The following is an 18,712-nucleotide window of genomic DNA, read 5'->3' on the forward strand; positions in this document are numbered from 1 at the left end:
CACTACCCCCCCCATCCTCCTCCGCCTAGTCACTGCCGACCCCTCCCGCCTCGCTGCTCTGGGTATACCCCGTCGCCCCGCAACATTGCCCGCCCCACAACCGGGGCATCGCCTCTCCTCTCTGTCGCTGCCTGCTCCGCCTCGCCCCCCCAGACCAATGGGCCCATCCAGCCAGGGATTCCTTTCACCCTCAAGGACTGTCACCCCACATCACCCCATCCGTGCAGGATCCTCCTCAGTTTCAGGGCACTGGGTGGAGGGATATCAGGGGGGTGCAAATCTAAGCTCACTGGCAGAGCTGGTGGGGAGCCCAGGGTTGAGTTAGCAGGGGAGGGGGGTCGAGACTGAGGGGCACAGGCAGCGCTATTGGGGAGCCCAGGGCTGGGACAGCAGGGGGTGGGATTGAAGGGGGTGGCAGAGCTGGTGGGGAGCCCAGGGCTCAGTTAGCAGGAGGTTGGGGGTGACACGCAGGGCTGGCCTGTGAGATGGATCAGGGAGGAGTGGCAGGGCTCTGTCCCCAGAGCACCTAACGGAGGAGGCGATGGCTGAGTCCTGGCTCCGTTGCTCCAGAGGTCTGGGATGAGGGGGCAGAAGCAGGTGCCGACTTGCTTCAGTTTCGTTGTGTAACCTCTGAGTAACAGTCTCATGAAGCCACCCCAACCTGAGCCGCACCACAGACCTCGGCTAACAGGTTGCAGGTACCTAGGGCTGAGCGGTGCCCCCTACCCTGCTATCGCAGCCTGCCCCCCCCCAATCTCTGCTAATGCCCCTCAATCCCAACCCACAGCCTCTTGCTATCCCAGCTCTGGATCCCCCCCCCAGCTCTGCCAAGGCCCCAAAATCGTGACCTGCAGCCCCCTGCTATCCCTGGGACCCCTCCACCCCATGCATAGCTCTGTAGGGCCAAAGAAGACACACACGGAGGCAGATTGCGCCCCACTGAGCCGAGGGCATGACATGGGTTGGGCAGATGGGGAAAGAGGCACAGGGCAGCCCGTTGTATCGCCCGCTCTTCTTCCCACTCCTCCATCCCCGTCACTATTTCACGTCCTCCCCCTGATCCAATTCCTGCCTCTGCCTCCCCCCTCGGCCAGCAGCCATGGCACTGCTGGGTTGGAGATTCGCTCTTGGCCTGGGGCTCAGGCACTGCCAGTGATCAAGGAGCCTCGGGCAGGTCCAGATCCCCCAGCACTGGGGGTAGGGGGTGAGGAGAGGGAGTTACTTGCACGGGGAGATAGGTTGGAGTGTGGGCGGGCGGTGAAACTTAACTGTATGGCAGCGGGAACGGGGCCTGCCTGGGGCACAGGGAGAGGCCCCCACATGGAGCCGGGAGCTTCCTGCTCCCCTAGCCAGGCGCGGGGGCGAGAAGGGAGGAACTCAGCGGCAGGAGGAGCAGCAAGGCCTGGCGTGAAGTGGGCCGGAGTCAGAAATCCTGGGTTCTGTGTATGGGTCTGGGAAGGGAGTGGGGGCTAGTGGTTAGAGCAGGGTACTTCAGCCCAGTTCCCAGACAAATTCCACCTCTGTGGTCTATAGCCTGTCTCAATAAACGCTGCAGTTTCAATCGGATACAAAATTCTTTTTCGCTTCCTGTCCAAAACTGTTATGTGATGTTACTGTGAATTGTTAAACAGCCCCGAGGTGGCTGCATCTCAGCCCTGGGCAGGGGATGAAAAGCGCTGGTGGTGTATCTTAAACATGGATCCATCTGGAGCTATTCAGTGTCTCTGGGCAGCCTCTCAGAGACGCCATCCCCATGAGCAGATGGGGAAACTGAGGCAAGGAGAGGGCAGGATCACCAGTGAGTCAGTGGCAGAGCTAGGGACAGCCCTCCCACCCCCCTGGTTCCGGCCGCACCCCTCCCGTCCACATCCAGACTGGTTCCCCCGCGTCTGCCCCATCTCTGCCACGAGACTCATCCCCCCCTGGGGCTGAGGCTGGGACGCGTCCCAACACCAGGAAATAGCCAGGTCGAAACTCCAGCTGGGATTTTGGGAGCACCCCAGCCCAGAGAGCCTGGCTGAGAGCCAGGACACCTGGGTTCTATTTGGGAGGGGAGGGGAGCCTACTGGTTATGTGGGGGCTGGGAGTGAGAACTGAGTTGTATCTCCTACTGCCCTGATTCTTGGGCTGGCTCCGAGGAAGTGGTGGTGCCTCAGTTTCTCTGTGTGAGTGGTTTTGATGCTGCTTCACCTGTGGGTTAATTAGCCAAGTTCTTTGAAGGCATGTTATAGACCCAGGCTATGTGCTGCAGTGCCAGTGCCACGAGCCTGGGCAGTGCCCAGCCCAGCTCATCATCACCAGCCTCACAGCTGGGTGCCCACGTTTGCCAATGAAACCGCCCAGCCAGGAGAATCCCCTCAATGGAGCGAGGGGAAACTGAGGCATAGAATTCAGGGGTTCTGCCTCACAGCCCCGCCAGGAGCAAGGCTAAACCCCAGGAGGCCTCGCTCCACCCCTAACCACTAGATACGCTGTCATCCCAGAACTCCTGTTTGTTGTCTTCTCCTCCCTGAGGTTATTCACCCGGGGATTTGGTTGAACCCGTTGGGCTGGCACCACCTGCCTGGCCCTGGGTGTTTCCCACATCCCAGACATGCTGACATCCGCTTTGCCTGTGGGCTGAGGCTCAGGAGGAAGCGGGAGCCCTGCCTATGCTGGGATGCCTGGAGATGGCATGCTAAGCAGGACTGGTTTCAGTTGGGATGGGAGGGGAGACCTGCAAGGCAGCTGCAGGGAGTGGGTAGCGGGTGCTCTCCCTTCGCAGTCACCGCTGGCCCCAATGGTCAACAGCAGTGCGAAGGGCCGCTGTGCTTCAGGGAGTGAGGTGGAGGGCTCATTGGGGTACCCTCCTCTCACAGCCGGTGATGACCCCAATGCCCCAGTGCAGCACCAGAGGGGAGCTCAGTACGGGGGGGGGGGCTCTCCACTTCATGGGGTCACTGTGATTCACTGACTCCAGGGAGATGTAAAACCCTGACACTGCCCCATGTATGGCTGTGAAACCTCCTGGCACTTTCCCCACATGCTGGGATGTGAACTCCAGTGTCCTGGCCAAACCCCTGCTCTGCTGACTTGGGTCTGCCTCTCTGCGCCCCAAGTTCAGACGGAACCTGGACCATCTCTTCCCGCCTCCGCCCCCAGCCGCCGTTGCTGTGTGCTGTTACACTCCTCCCCGGCTCCAGTGCGTTCCACCCCAGGGCTGGCCGCATTGCAGCTGTGGGTGGGGTGATCTCTGCCCCTCTCTGGCGTGTTGTGGGACAGGACCACTACAGGAAACATAGGCAGGATAATTATATGTTTCAGGCCTCACACTTTTCCTTGGTACTAGTCCTGAGCGGGGCTGGACAGATAATTAATGGGTCCGTACCTTCCCCGCCCAGAGAAGGGGCACATATTCTGGGCCTGTTGCTCCAATTCAGGGTGGAAGGAGGAGGGAATGGGGTCTTTCCCCTCTAGGAGGCACCAGCTCCCATCCAACCCCAAGTTGGTAAGGGAGAGGCCGTGTCCCATCCCCCACCCCCCTGAGCCAGCCAGTCCCCACCTCCTGGACCTGGATTTGAGCCAGCAGCCCTTGAAGTGCGTGTGTTCCGCTCCCAGGTTTATGTGTGTCAGGGCCTGGCTTGCGGGACTCCTGGCCCCAGGAATGTGCTGCGTGTGCCAGGAGCATCTCAGCCGACAGGTGCCAAGCCGGCTGCAATTAAGATTCTTTGGAGCTGGGCCTAGCGGGGCCCGCGGTTCTCGTCCCCCCTCCCCCCGCACCCGCCCGGCGTTGGCTTCCAGCACCCGCCCGACGCTCCGGCTCTCCCGAGCAGCGGGTGAATCACAAACTGTTCCTCCCCGCTCCCTGGCGGGGGAATCTGCTGGGCCGCACGAAGCAGCCGCTCGGGGAGGCGGGGCAGAAGCTGGGGACACGTGGTTAGGAGGGGCTATATGGGATTAAGTGCTATGGTGGGTGGAGCATGGCTGAAGCTCTTCACTACCTCCTGCTTCTCCCACTCTCCTCCCGGAGCTGGGAACAGAACCCAGGGGTCCTGGCTCCCAGCCCCCCTGTTCTAGCCCAATTAACCCCACTCCCTCTTAGGGCAAGGAATAGAACCCGGGGTCCCGAGCCTCAGCCCCCTCTATTCTACCACGGGGACCCACTCTCTTCCCAGAACCCTGACTCCCAGCCTTCCCTGCTCTAACTCTCCCCCAAAGCCTCTCAAAATGCCACCCCAACTTCCCCCACAATCCCTTGCTTACCCCAGCCACTCACTCCAGAACATCTCATCCCCCAGTCCCATATATTCCCCCGCAAAACACTCCTCCCCTCACACCCTTCCCTCAAAACTCCCCCCAACTCGTTCAGACTCAGGGCTTTGGAGACCTGGGATGTGCCTGCTTCTGTTTCCATGCGGGAGGGAGAGAACTGCTGGGGTAGCGTGCGGGATCTGAACTCTCAACATCCTGCGCATTAAAATTTGCTCCATGGACCTTTGCAGTGTGTCTCAGTGAGGGAATTCATTCATTCTTAGTCTTGCCATGAAGGCAGGGGGCTGGCCTGGATGACCCCCCTTCCAGTCCTAAGTTTCTTTTAGGAGTCTAAAGTTTCCTGCCAAGTTACTTTTCCGGCCTGGCTAAGTGCAGCCTAGCTAACGTCCAGCCAGCGAACCCACGCCGCCGTGCTGACATTCCCCTCCAACGCAACCTGCACCACCCCGCTGACTTGTCCCTTGAAACAGGAGCAGACGCCTCCAGATGGAGCTGAGCTGCACCCCGGAATAAACAGCGCAGCTTCTCTTTCCCACCCCTTCCCCTGGGGCTCTTGGGACTAACATCTATTGTTGGCTGCAGGAACCCATGGTGAGACATCTGAGGCCTGATTCCCAGGCCTTCAGTGCTCCACAATTGAGGGGGTGGATTTTGCACAGGGATCCGTACCACCAGCCAGGTCTCATTTTGGGGGGATTGTCGTAAGAGATGGGGACGCCGAGCCCTGTGGAGAGATCTCAGCAGCTTATTTCCATGCCTAAATGAGAGGGGAGCAACGTGGGGTTATGGGAGCTCCGCGCCGATAGTGATCAGGTGCAAGGTGTCCCTGGTCGGGCAGCCATGAAGCCAGGCCTCCTCCTTGATTCTGCCAGCTCCTAGGCATGGGCAGAACCCTGTGCCAGCCACTGAGAGTTAGGCTTGGGGTCCTGGGGACCGCCCAGTGAGATCTGGCCTGTTAATTGATGGAAAATCTCAGAGTGGGTCCTTGCACCTACGTGGGTGCATTAGTGCAGGTGTTTTTTGCATCAGATCACACTCATGCAAAGCACCTTGGCACATGCACACTAGAGGGTCACACTAGTGCAACTCACTATGAATTCTGGTGCAGTACCTCCACCACCAGGCCAATGCAGTGTAAGTTGCTGTTCACACCAGTCCAGTGTTGTGCGCATTGGGGGTGTGTGTGTGATACACTGGGGTGGGGGGAGAGGGGAGGAGCGACACTGGTTTAAAACACCTGGAGTGTGGCCAGGTCCTTACGGCCAATCACGGACCTGAACCAAGAAAATACCTTTCCTGGTGTTAAATTCAATGGCATCAAGGTCCAGCTGTTCGGGTCAACCTGGGTTGGACTGATCCGCACTCACGAGCACAGCGTGTTCACTGCACCTCCTCCTCTCTGCTCTGCCTCCCGCTGCACTCCCTCCAGGAGTGTGTGTTCACGCCCCTGGTCAAGCCCCCGCCCCAAGCGGCTCCCACTTCGGACACGCTGAAGCATCAAGAAAACAAAGGGGGGGCGCCCCCAGCAGTGGGTGACACACAATCTCCTCCTGGCAGGGAACCGGTTGGGCAGGTAGCGCACAGGTGGGTGACACCGTTATTTCCAAACGCATGCGCCATCCCCACCCCCTCCTTCAAAAACAAACTCGCTAATGAGCTCAGCGCAGGTACAGTTCTTTCCCCTTCCCGATCCGATCTGTCCCTCCGGATCGGAGCCAGCAAAAGTCCTGGCTCTCCCGGCAGGGGAGCGGTTAGCGGAGAACCCGGGGAGCCTGCCTGCTCCGTAGCCCGCCCCGGTCGCTTCCCCCGCCACTTCCGCGGCTGTACCTGCTGGGAGGCTGAAACTGACCGGAGCGCAGGCTGCGCGCGAAGAACGGCGCTGGGTGAAACCGACCAGGACCCAGCGGTCCATCCCCAGGGCGCTGCGGGCCTGGCTTGTTGCAAGGTTCCATCCTAGAACGTTGAGGAAACTTTTGTTCGCTGCTCTCCTTGCAACGTCACCTGCTCCCTGGAAATCCCTCTTGCTGCTGACTTACTGTTTTATTTTATTTTATTTGAAAGGAAAAACCCCTTCCCAAGTTGGGTGAAAGTTTGTCCCTGTTTTTATGCTAAGAGGCAGAAGCCTTGTTATTTATTTATTGATCTGTTTAAGAATCCCAGGCAATTTAATTGATCTCGGAGATGCCTCGGGCTTTCTTAGTGAAAAAATCCCGTGTGTCTGTGGGCAAGAGGAACTGGAGTGAATTGCCTGATGAAGAGAGAGGAGAGATCTATGTACCAGGTGAGTCTGATTGGAGGAAGGATGCTAGATCTGTGCAGATACTTATCAGCCCCCAGCACCTGCAATCTGAGCACCTCACAACCCTCAAGGGAGACAGGACAGGGCAATCATTCCCATTGCTCAGAAAGGGAAAGTAAAGCACAGAGAGGCTAAGTGACTTGCCAAGGTCCTACGGGAGAAGGGGGGGGGGTTCTGTGGCGGAGAGGGAATTTAACTCGTCTCCCAAATTCGAGGCAAGAGCCCTAACCGCTAGACCAGCCTTCCTTGCTGGAGATTAGAGCTCTTTGAAATATTGCCATTCGTGCTTGTGGATAGCACACAACCGTGCCGGCTGCCAGAGTGGCAAGTCACCTGTTCAAAGCTCAGCACAGGAGGCTGGGGGACAGCAGCGCTGGGGAACCAGGTGAAGTGGCTTGGCCTGGTGGGAGTGGGGCTTGCCACACAAAGTAATGGCAGTGCCCTGACATACAGCTCCAGGCCGGCTGGAATGTGGGGGCCGACGATTCGGGTCCCTCTCTGCACGGAACAGCCCGCAACGGTTTCTTGGTGCCGGGAGTCGGATTCCAGGAGGGTGACCTTTGGACCCAGCTCATTTCCTTAACTGATCTGCCGATGGCAGCCTGTGCGTGTGTCTAGGGCCTGGAGCCAGGATCCCAATAGGGACCCACGAGGGTTTCCAATCAGCATTTTCTGGGCACTGCTCTTCCCCTGGGACTCTTTACCAGGCCAGCCTCCCATTTCCTCTCCTGGCCATTCAGCCGGGGGAGCCCCAGTGCGGTGGCTGCTCGGGCAGTGGGGGAAGCGCAGTTATGCAGAACTCCAGCGGCCATGCTTGGGCAGTGGCTTTTAATGTTTAAACTCCCTCTTGGGATTGGCTTGTTTGTTAGCTGAGGGGCTGGGAGGTGTGTGGGGATGCTGGCTCCCTGCTGTGAGGGGGGCAGGGCCGGGGAGTGCTGCAAACTGCCAAGTCAGGAACACCAGAACCAATTGTACTGTCACCCTTCTTGGGAAGGATCCCAGAGTCCTGACTCCATCTAACCACTGGACCCCACTCCCCTCTTTGAGCTGAGAATAGAATCCAGGGGTCTGGACTTCCAGCCCCCCTTCCTAACCCTAGACTCTACTTCCTTCACAGAGCTGGGAATGAGACTAGAAGTCAGGACTCCTGGGTTTACTCTGCTCAAGCCACTAGGAAGCCCTGCCATAGCTTTAATTCTAAGAGATGTTTTGCCAGCTATTACATTGTAAAGAGCAAGGCTGGTGCTGTGGTTAGGGCACTAGCCTAGGACTTGGGAAACCTGGGTTCAATTCCTTGCTCTGCCACAGACTTCCCCTGTGACATTGGGCAAGTCACTTAGCTTCTCTGTGCCTCTGTTTCCCCATTTGTAAAATGGGGGTGATAGCACTCAAGGTGTGTGTGTGTGTGGGAGAGATTCTAGACAATGAGGCACCCAGGTACCTCTGTGATGGTGGGCTAGACAAGTACTGGGAGAGTGTTTTTCTTCTGGAGGCTAGTGAAATATCTTTGATCTGTGAGTGCAGGGTGCTGGGTCTGAATGCTCCAGTGAACGGAGCTTTAGAAACCAGTTTAATTGAATGGTCTCAAAGTTTCATTGAATGGGTTTTTTTCTTTTTTTAAAAAAGAATCCCATGCAAGCAAAGAAATCCTAGCTTGGGCCTATTCTACCTGTTCAACCTGTCTAGAATCCAGACCAACCTTAAACTCAAAGGCTGGAGAACATGAGCTCAAGCCTCTCGCTGGAAGGCAATCTGGTTTAACTTCTCAAAAAGAACCTTGAGAGGTAACTTGATGACAGTGTCTAAGAGCAAACAGTGTACTGAAAAGTCTTTAATCTAGCTGTGAGAGGCAGAACAAGAACCAATGTGTGGGTTAAAGCCAAACATGTTCAAGTGAGAAAGGAGGCCCCAGGTTTTTAAGTGTGAGAGTGATTAACATTGGAACAAATGGCCAAGGCAAGTGGTGGCATCTCCATCTCTTGGAGAAGCCTGGATGCCTTTTGGAAACATGCTTTAGTCAAACACAAGTAACTGAGCTCAGTGCAGGGGTGACTAGATGGTCTAAAGGTCCCTTTAAATCTATGGCTGTTGGGGTAGATTAAGGGATTTGCCACGTCTGGCAGCAGGTCAGAGCTGGGGCTAGAACCCAGTCTGGTGCCGTAAGCGCTCGACTGTAAACTTGGATGTCACTTATTTTTGGTTGAGTCCAGGTCAGATCCTTCCCCTGCTGGTGCCACCTGAGCACCCCTTTGAATTTGGGTGTCTCCCCAGATTGGTGGCAGGGAGAGCTCCCTCCAGCAGGGTGAATCCCCCAGCTCCTCAATGGGGGGAGAGGAGACTGATCTCTATATCACTTCTGTCACTTTTGCCCCCGATGGGCAATAGGCAAGGGGCTCAAACCACTAGACCCCACTCCTCTCCCAGAGCTGGGGATAGAGGCCCTGAGGGCTGCAGGAAATGATCAGAGCAAGGGGACCTGTAAATCTGATGGTGGGAGGGGAATCAGGGCTGGTGAGCAAGGACCCCCAATGAAATCAACGGGACGCTGAGTACCTGGCTCATGACCCACACTGCAGCACGCAGGGAGTGTGCATTAGCACCCCACCTGGGAGTGCCTGGCCCTGGAGTCTGTAATTAGCTGGTAATTAATACCCAGATGCTCTATGAGTAGCTGTCTGTGGATTCCAACCTGCTGATTCCTGGCAGAACCTGGCGTCCATCTGGGTCATTAACTAATCCAAAGGGCCTGATTTCAGTTAGACACCCCCTGCCCTGCCTGGTCCTCAGGGCCAATGTGAGATCTGAGGGAAAACGGAGAGCCAATGAGGGGAAAGAAATTGACCCCTTCTGGCAGAGCTGGCATAGAACCCAGGAGTCCTGGGTCCCAGCTCTATCCACTTCTCCCTGGACAGATTACTAACTCACTGATTGGCTGGTCCCGATTCCCTTTAACCCTGTCTCATCCCCCTGATGGGTCAGGCTTTGCTGCCCCCTCTGATCAGATAAGCCTTTCAGCCCTACTCTGGGGTGTCCCTTCAAATTGGCACCACCCCTTGGAGCCAATGGCTTAAATATCAACCAGTGCAGGTTAGACACTTGCAGAGGGGGCTGGGCGCCAGGACTCCTGGGTTCTATCCCAGCTCTGGGAGTGGAGGGAGGGCTGAATCCTGGTCCCGCCTTTTCCTCTATGAATTCTGGCATGACTAAATCAGGCCGTGATATGATTGGGAGGCTCAAGGGAGGGCATCAGAAGTGTGGGTGCCAGTGATCCCATTAGCACAGCAGGTGTAGGGGGAAGTGCTGCTCCTGGAAGCTGTCTCCGCACGTGGGACCAGCTGATCTGGCATTGGGACTAAGGACACCTGGGTTCTATTCCCAGCTCTGCCACTGACCCTGGGCAAGTGCCTTCCCCTCTCTGGGCCTTTGTTTCCCCTCCCACCCTTTGACTGTTTACACTATGAGCTCTTGGGAGCAGGGGCTGTCTCTCATTGTTTGTGGGAGAGATCAGATGGCTACCAGGGTCCCCAAGTAAGCCAGGGCCAGGGAGGCCCCTACATGTCACAGGCTCTGGGGGCCGTGTGCATCCTATCTCTGACCCGGTGCTCCTGGCCCATGCTCCAATGTTGGGGGGGGGAAGGTGGATCCCAGCATCAGTTCCTCGGGAATTCCCTGGGGGACAGCAGGGTTGTCTGCCCCCTGCAGCCTGTATTCCTGGCTCTCCCCTTTGTCTTAAGCCCTGGCCGCTCCATTCCAAGTCACAGCAAGGTAGGGGCTGATCCCCTCTCCTCACCCTTACCGTGTGAGCAACACTAGATCCTCACCCCCGCCCTCCTTTCTCAGGGCAAGGAACCACGAGGTAGAGATAGCACAGGAGACCCAGGAGTCCTGACTCCTAGCCCTGCCTGCTCTTACCCACTACACAGCACTGCTCTCCCAGAGTCAATATTCTACAACCTAGGCAGTTATAAGCCTGTCAGCCTGATGTCATTCCTGGGCAAGATAAGGGAGTGACTGATGCAGGAGATAATGAATGCCAATCAACCTGGGTTTATGGCGAACCGATCCTGTCAAACTAACTTGATATCTCTTTTGGTGGGATTACAAGTTTGGTTGATAAAGGCCATAGGGGTGTTGTAATAGATGTAGATTTCAGTAAAGCATTTGTTTGGGTGTCACATGCTATTGTGAGGTTAAAACAAACTAGAATGATACCAGATCAATATGGCCCCTGAAATGGATTGACAGTGGGTCAGCTGATAGGTCCCAAAATGTAACTAAACAGGGACTCAGCACTGAGGAGGTGTTTCTAGTGGGGTCCCACTAGGATTGGTTCTTGGTGCTGTGCTTTCTGACATTCATCAAGGACCTCAAAGAAAACAAAAAATCATTACTAATGACGCTTGCGCAGACAGACGGAGAGTGGGGAGTGGGGAATAATGAAGAGGATAAGTCATTGCTACAGAGCTATCTGGATCACTTCGTAAACAATATGCATTTCAGCTGAGCCAAATATAAACCTATACAGAGAGGAACCAAGACTGCAGCCATACTTACAGGAGAGGGGACTCTATGCTGGGGACCAGTGACTCTGAGAAAGGTTTGGGAGAGGTGTGTCCTGGTGGCTAATCAGCTGAACATGAGCTCTCAGTGCAAGGCTAATGCAACCCCTGGCTGTATAAACAAGGAAGCTAACGTAGGATTAGGGAGGTTCTGTTACCTCTGTATGTGGCACTGGTGCGACCACTGCTGGAATCCTGTGTCCCGTTCTGGTGGCCACAATGCAAGAAGGATGATGATAAATTGGAGAGGGCTCAGAGAAGAGCCACCAGAATGATTAAAAATTTGGAAAACATGCCTCATAGTGAGAGACTCCAGGAGCTGTCTATTTAGCTCAACACAGCAAAGGTTAAGGGATGACTTGATCCCAGTCTATAACTACCTACCGGGGGTGGAGGGGAGAGGAAATATTTGATAAGGGTTTCCTCAATCTAGCAATGGTCTAACAAGATCCAATGGCTGGAAACAGACGTTGGACAAATTCAGATGGGAAATAAGGAGCAAATTGGTACCCATGAGGGTAATTAACCGTTGGAACAACAGACCAAAGATTCTCCATCACTGGCCATTTTTAAATCAAGACTGACTGGCTTTCTAGAAGATCTACTCTGGTTCAGCCCAGCTTTCACACAGGTCCTAGGGCTTCCCTATGCTACACAGGAGGTCAGACTAGGTGATCCCAGCGGTTCCTTCTCGCTTTGGAATCTGTTTACGTGCACACAGGCCCTGATCCTGCAAACAGGCTCCCAAGGGAGGTTGGAGCAGCACTGTCCTCGGTGGGTGGGTGGGGGGGATTTAAGACCAGGTTGGACAAACACCTGTCAGAGATGGTTGGGGTTTCCTTGGTCCTGCCTCAGCAGGGGCTGATGGACTAGGTGACACCTCGAGGTCAGCCCCATATTTCTACGTCTTGCCACATATGTGCTTTGCTGTCCTCTGATGGCTATTTGGGCCCTGTTGTGCTTGGCGCTGTACAATCCTGGCCCCCAGGGGCATACATATTAGGATGTAATTGTTCAGTGGCAGACAAAAGTTGAAGGAAGAGCTCTGGCTTTATAAATGATCCCCCTGCGAAAGTCTCCAGGAATGGCCCCCGGCTCTAGCAACTTTAGCAGAGGGGTCAGAATTTCAGGCCGTTGTGCAGCGAGCTGGTGGGGGGAAAAAACGGTTATTCACCCTTTTTGTAACTCTTGCTCTTCCAGAAGTGTTGCTCATGTCTATTCCAGTTAGGTGTGTGCGAGCGATGTGTGCACGGCTGTCGGAAACTTTTTCCTAGCAGCTACCCGTCGGGCCGGCTGTGGAGCCCCCTGGAGTGGCACCGGTACGGCGCTCTATATACCACCCTGCCGGCCTGGCCCCCCTTCAGTTCCTTCTTGCTGGCAACTCCGGCCCCTGGGTAGGCAGGCCGAGACCTTTTCAAGTGCCGTTCGGAGGAGCGCTCCGCACCGAAGTGCTCGGGGCTGGGTCCTGCTGCGGCCGGAGGGCTGACTCCATGAGGAGTTGTTTCAATTGAATAGCCCTCTCTTTTCTGGTGCGAGGCTTGAAGGCCTTGCAGATCTTGCACTTGTCTGCCTGATGGGCTTCTCCCAGACACTGGAGACAGGAGTCATGGGAGTCGCCTGTGGGCATAGGCTTGGCGCAGGAGCTCCAGGGTTTGACGCCCTGGGACGGCATGCCCCAGGGCCCCGCGGGGCACTCGGTGAAGGGGAAAATCCCCCAGCCGTTAAAGACTACAATTAACAACTAGAAGAGAACACTTAACTAACAATGGGTAACTATATACAAAGATAAGCAGAAGAGCTAGGGATTTGTGGGACACCTGCGAGCAAGAGACCACTGTTCCAACAACCGTCACTGGCGGTAAGAAGAAACTGAAGGGTGTCCAGCCGGCAGGGTGGTATATAGCAGCACCGGCTCTGCTTTAATTCAGCCAGGAATTAATGCAGGGAAGCCCTATGGCCTGGGTCCTACAGGAAGTCAGACTAGATGATCACACGGGGGCCAGCTTCAGTGAATGATGCACAGGCTCCAGCCAGTACAGAAAGCAGCCATAGCTCAGGTCTGTGCTTGAGTCTCTCCACTGGCTCCCAGCTGACTCCTGGGGTCAGTTTAAAGCCTTGATCCTGAATTTTCAAAGCAAGTAGGGGATCATGCCCCAGCTGCACCAAAGCCCATATCTGATCTATAAACCGCAGTGAGCGCTGCACTCCTTGGGACGTGCAGGTCCCATCACCCAGTGTGAAGGTGAGCTAGGGACAAAGCGTTCTTGAGGGAGAGGACCCAGCTGTGCGACCGTCCTCCAGAGACCAGGCTAGCCTGGAGTCTGATCAGCTCTAGGAAACGCTGCAAAGCCAACACCAGCTAAAAGGGACCTCCTGCGCCGTTGTGTCCAGGCCCTGCTATCACAGCCATCCACCCCCCTGACAGAAATGCATCCAGCTCCAGCCGCAGCTGGGTTGGGCTCTTGGCATTGGTAAATGCAAAGTAACGCACACTGGAAAACATAAGCCCAACTATCCACCCAAAACGAGGGGGGTTTAAATTAGCTGCTACCGCTCAGGAAAGAGACCTTGGTGTCACTGCGGGTAGTTCCCTGAAAACATCTGCTCAAGGGACAGTGGGAGCCAAAAATGCTCCGCGAATGTTAGGACCCATTAGAAAAGGGTGAGGTAATAAGACAGAAAATATCATAATCCCACTGGAGAAAGCCCTGGGACACCCATGCCTTGAATCCTGCATGCCGTTCTGCTCACCCCCAACTCAAAAAAGAGACGTTAGAATTGAAAAAGGAACAGAGAAGAGCAATGAAAATGATGAGGGGGATGGAGCAGCTTTCCTATGAGGAGAGATTAAAAAGCTGGTGTTTGTTCAGTTTAGAAAAGATATAACTAAGGGGGGGATGTGAAAGAGGTCTATAAAATCCTGAATTATTTACCCCTTCCCATAACACAAGGACCAGAGGTCACCCAACAAAGTAACAGGCAGCAGGTTTGAAACAAACACAAGGCCGTATTTCTTTACACAATGTACAGTCAGCCTGTGGAACTCCTTGCCAGGCGATGTTGTGAAAGCCAAAAGTCTAACTGGGTTCAGAAAAGAATTAGGTAAGTTCCTGGAGGAGGGTCCATCAATGGCTATCAGCCAAGATGGTCAGGATGCAGCCCTCTGCTCTTGGTGTCCCTAGTCTCCGACGGGCAGAAGCTGGGACTGGATGACAGGGGATGGATCACTTGAAATTGCCCTGTTCTGTTCATTCCCTCGGAAGCATCTGGAATGGGCCGCTATCAGAGACAGGATACGGGGCTAGGTGGACCGTTGGTCTGACCCAGTGTGGCCTTCTTGCATTATTTATTTTGCCTCCACCCTTCCTAAGGGGAGGCTGTTCCAGAACATCTCACCTCTGATGGGTAGAAACCTTCTTATCTCCAGCCTCAATTGCTTCCTGCCCAGTTTATCCCCATTTGCTCTTGTCCAACACTGTCCTTTAGCTTCAGTAGCTCTTTCCCCTCCATATTTATAGACACAACCAGATGCCAGCTCAGCCTTCACCAGGCTAGGCTAAACAGGCCGAGCCTTTCAGTCTCCTCTCGTAAGATCAGTTCTCCGCTCCCCTGATCAGCCTGGGAGCCCTTCTCTGCACCGGGCCACTTTGGATCCCTTGTTCCTGAACACGGGTGACCAGAACTGCACACGGTGTTCCCGCTGAGCTCTTCCCAGTGCCTCGCCCAGGGGCATTAATGCTTCCCTATCGCCCCTGGAAGTCCCTCACCGGATCCAGCCTAGGCTCTTTGATGGAGCCTTTCTGCTCTCAGTGACACTCACAATTTGATCACCCCCTTCCCCATGCAGGGTTCTGACCCTGTAAAGGGAGAAGGGCCAGAGACTCCATACAGTCCACTCAGGACCTTTGTGTTGCTATTGGTTTCATGTGGAAGGTGCCGGGATGCTATGGTGGTGGGCTGCAGGACAAAAGACTTGGAGGGGCTGGACCCTGTGGGGCAGGGGAGATATATTGAGGCTGTTCTGCAGTGGCCTTTGGGAGGGGAGTGCTGGGGTGACTGGCTAGCTGGACTAGTTCTCCCCCCACCCAGCTGGCCTAGGGGCAGGTGACACCCAGGTGGAAACACTCAATTAACCAGCTGGGCTGGGCCAGACTTTCCAATAACATCTCGGGGAACCGGTTCCAGGGGCTTGTTTACTGCAGCGCTAGGCAATGGGGTACACGGAGGTTCCCCTCTGGGGGGCACTGGCTCCAATCTGGGTGGGGAAAGGGATATGGGAGCCCTTCTCCTCTAGGGGGTGCTGGCTCTGATCCATTGCACAGCTGGGGGACTGGCTGGCTCGTGGGATGGGGACTGGGTATGGGTGGGGGGTTCCTCCTGTGTTGCCATGACCCTAGCCTGGCTCCCCCCTCTCTCCAGGCTGCCAGGCTGCCCCCCTCCCCAGTCCGTGGCTGCTGCCTTTCGGGGGGGGGGGGAAGTGTGAACAAGCCAATGGCTGCCCCATGCGGGTGACGCCACCTGGTGCCTCTTTCACCTTGTTTCATTCTGATTGGGGGGGCCGGGGGTGGGGAGGGAAGACAGTGAACATTGGGCATGAGGGTGGGGTGGCGAGCCTGCCGGGGGAATGGGGAATCCCCTGGAAACTCCCCACTACTGGGGCATCACCCCCCTGTTGCATGCGGTTTGGGTCGGGTGGATGATGGGTGAGGCCTGCTGGGGGCGAGGGGGCTTGCAAGCTCATGGGGCCATGCGGAGCCCAGGTGGCTCATCTCCCATATGGCCTTGGCAGAACGGGCCTGATTCCCACCCTCCACTGCCTGTACCCCCCACCCCAGATCTTAGGGAGCAAAGCCCTCCCTATAACCCTCCCCTCTGCTTTCTCCTAGTCTGCCTGGGGGGCTGTGCCCTGGGCAAGGACTTGGAGCCCTCGGTGGCTGAAGCCACCTCGTATCCGATGCCCCTGGACCTGACCCTGCGAGATCCGAGCTACACGGCTGCCCAGCTCCCCGGGGAGGGGCCCCCAGCTGGGCAGCACAATGGGTTCCTGCGGCCCAAAATGAAGGTATGAACTGCGGGCCAGGGGAGTCAGGGGGGCTCTTCCAGGCTCAGGGTGCATAGGGCCCCCGTGTGGCCAATCTGGGCTGTGCAGGGTTGGTTGCCCAGAGGAACCTCAGGATCTATCTGTGCCCAGAGAACCCCCTTCTCGCCCACTGCACTGTGGCTGGGTACCAGGGAGGGTCTGAGTGTCATCTTGAGCACCTGGCCCGCCCGATGCCCAGCTTCCCTGCTCTCCCTGCCTGAGCTCCTTGCCCACACAGTTTTGCCAAGGCCCCTCAATCCTGACACCCAGCTCCCCTGCTGTCCCTCGGTGCTGGGGGGCAGAGACTGTGGGGGGTGTTTTGGGGTCCCTGTTTGTGAGTGTCCAGGGAGGTGGGGGCTGGTTTGGGGAGGGGAATGGAGCAGTGGAGGATCTGGTGCTGGGGACGGCCTCCCCAGGGCTCCTGGGGTTGGTGGGGGTGTCCCTGGGCCTGGGGGAGGAGACAGAGCCCCATCACTGGGCACCCCCCCCTTGGGATCTGCGGGTGACAGCTCCATCCCCGCCCCCGGCAGGTGACGCTGGGCGAGGGGCCGGGCGAGCTGTTCTCCTGCCCCGTGTGCCAGAAGGGCTTCAGCTACCAGCGCATGCTCAACCGGCACCTCAAGTGCCACAGCGAGGTCAAGCGCCACCTGTGCCCCTACTGCGGGAAGGGCTTCAACGACACCTTCGACCTCAAACGCCACGTCCGCACCCACACCGGTGAGAGCCCTGCCCCCACCAGGGCACCTCCCCACCAGCCCCGCCCCCGCGCCCACACCGGTGAGAGCCCTGCCCCCGCCGGGACACCTCCCCACCAGCCCCGCCCCCGCGCCCACACCGGTGAGAGCCCTGCCCCCGCCGGGACACCTCCCCACAAGCCCCGCCCCCGTGCCCACACTGATGAGAGCCCTGCCCCCGCCGGGACACCTCCCCACCAGCCCCGCCCCCGCGCCCACACCAGTGAGAGCCCTGTCCCCGCCGGGGCACCTCCCCACCAGCCCCGCCCCCGCGCCCACACCGGTGAGAGCCCTGCCCCCGCCGGGACACCTCCCCACCAGCCCCGCCCCCGCGCCCACACCGGTGAGAGCCCTGCCCCCGCCGGGACACCTCCCCACCAGCCCCGCCCCCGCGCCCACACCGGTGAGAGCCCTGCCCCCGCCGGGACACCTCCCCACAAGCCCCGCCCCCGCGCCCACACCGGTGAGAGCCCTGCCTCCCCCAGCCCCACCCCCGTGCCCGCACAGGTGAGAGCCCTGCCCCTTCTGGGACACGCCCCAGCCAGCCCCGCCCCCCACAAGTGAGAGCCCTACCCCCACTGGGACACGTCCCCACCAGCTCCGTCCCAGTGCCTGTGCAGCCTAGACCCTTTTCCCCACCAGCCCTGCCCCAGCACCCGCACAGATGAGAGCCGGGCTCCAGCTGGGACACGCCCCCACCAGCTCCACCCAAGCACCCGCACAGGTGAGAGCCGGGCCCCAGCTGGGACACGCCCCCCCCAGCCCTGCCCCAGCACCCACACAGGTGAGAGCCCTGCCCCTGCTGGGACACGCCCTCACCCCCCCCACCCAAGCTTCCACACAGGTGAGAGCCCTGCCCCTGCTGGGACACGCCCCCCCAGCCCTGCCCCAACACCTGCACAGGTGAGCCCTGGCAACAGGCCCCACCCCTTAGCCCTCCCCGTAGGGTTCTGGGGGATTTCTTAACCCCTCTCCACCCTCTGCACTGGTGGAATGAACGGGCCCTTGGGGCTGGGATTGTGGGGTGCTGTGTCTGTCTGTGTGCACACACGAGGTGGGGTTACTGGGTTTCTGGGCAGTGGGGCTGGATCTGTGCAGGCGGGAGTCAGGGGGCTAGGTCCCTGGGGATGAAGGGAGACACGAGGGGTGAATGTGCCCAGGGAGTGCTAACCCTTCCTGTCCCTCCCCCCCCCCCCCCCCCCGCTGCAGGCGTGCGCCCGTACAAGTGCAACCTGTGCGACAAGGCCTTCACGCAGCGCTGCTCGCTGGAGTCGCACCTGAAGAAGATCCATGGGGTGCAGCAGCGCTATGCCTACAAGGAGCGGCGGGCCAAGCTCTACGTGTGCGAGGAGTGCGGCTGCACGGCCGACAGCCAGGAGGGCCACCTGCTCCATCTGCGGGAGCAGCACCCTGACAGCCCCCTGCTGCTCAAGGCCTCGCGCAAGACGGCTGCCTCCCTGCACAGTGCCCTCCCCACCCTGCTGCAGGGCACCCCGTGCCTGTGAGACGGCGCCCCCTGCAGGGCACCCCATGCCTGGGAGATGGCGCCCCCTGCAGGGCACCCCGTGCCTGGGAGACGGCGCCCCCTGCAGGGCACCCAGGTGCCTGGGAGACGGTGCCCCCTGGGGGCTGGGCAGGGCCCTATACAGCAATGAGCCCCTGTGAGACAGTGTCCCCTGGTGGGCGCCCAACACTAGGGCAGGACCAGTGACTGAGCCCTGCTGCCTGGAGGCTGGACACCATGTGCTCCCTCCCAACAGTGGCCTGGGACGTGGGCAGCACGTGGCAA

General features: G+C 57.8%; 1 protein-coding gene across 2 annotated transcripts; it reads left to right on the plus strand.

The window, feature by feature from the left end:
- The first annotated feature begins 5,712 nt into the window (after positions 1–5,712).
- OVOL1 (ovo like transcriptional repressor 1) lies at positions 5,713–18,457 on the plus strand. Of its 2 annotated transcripts, none has more exons than XM_074959728.1 (5): positions 5,713–5,835; positions 6,404–6,532; positions 15,996–16,171; positions 16,720–16,906; positions 18,133–18,457. In XM_074959728.1, the coding sequence occupies exons 2-5, from the start codon at positions 6,433–6,435 to the stop codon at positions 18,426–18,428; spliced, it is 759 nt and encodes a 252-aa protein (XP_074815829.1). In that variant the 5' UTR covers positions 5,713–5,835; positions 6,404–6,432; the 3' UTR covers positions 18,429–18,457. The 2 variants fall into 2 exon arrangements, with proteins under 2 accessions (XP_074815829.1, XP_074815830.1); XM_074959729.1 differs by lacking the exon at positions 5,713–5,835 and adding an exon at positions 5,903–5,918.
- The last annotated feature ends 255 nt before the right edge of the window (positions 18,458–18,712 follow it).

This window comes from Natator depressus, chromosome 7, assembly GCF_965152275.1.
Source record: "Natator depressus isolate rNatDep1 chromosome 7, rNatDep2.hap1, whole genome shotgun sequence".
Taxonomy (NCBI): domain Eukaryota; kingdom Metazoa; phylum Chordata; order Testudines; family Cheloniidae; genus Natator; species Natator depressus.

Bases quoted from the DNA above. Each gene is read 5' to 3' on its own strand.
- OVOL1 (XM_074959728.1), top strand. From the start codon at position 6,433: ATGCCTCGGGCTTTCTTAGTGAAAAAATCCCGTGTGTCTGTGGGCAAG. The intron at 16,172-16,719 runs GTATGAACTGCG...CGCCCCCGGCAG, and splicing joins TCCTGCGGCCCAAAATGAAG to GTGACGCTGGGCGAGGGGCC. The intron at 16,907-18,132 runs GTGAGAGCCCTG...CCCCCGCTGCAG, and splicing joins CCACGTCCGCACCCACACCG to GCGTGCGCCCGTACAAGTGC.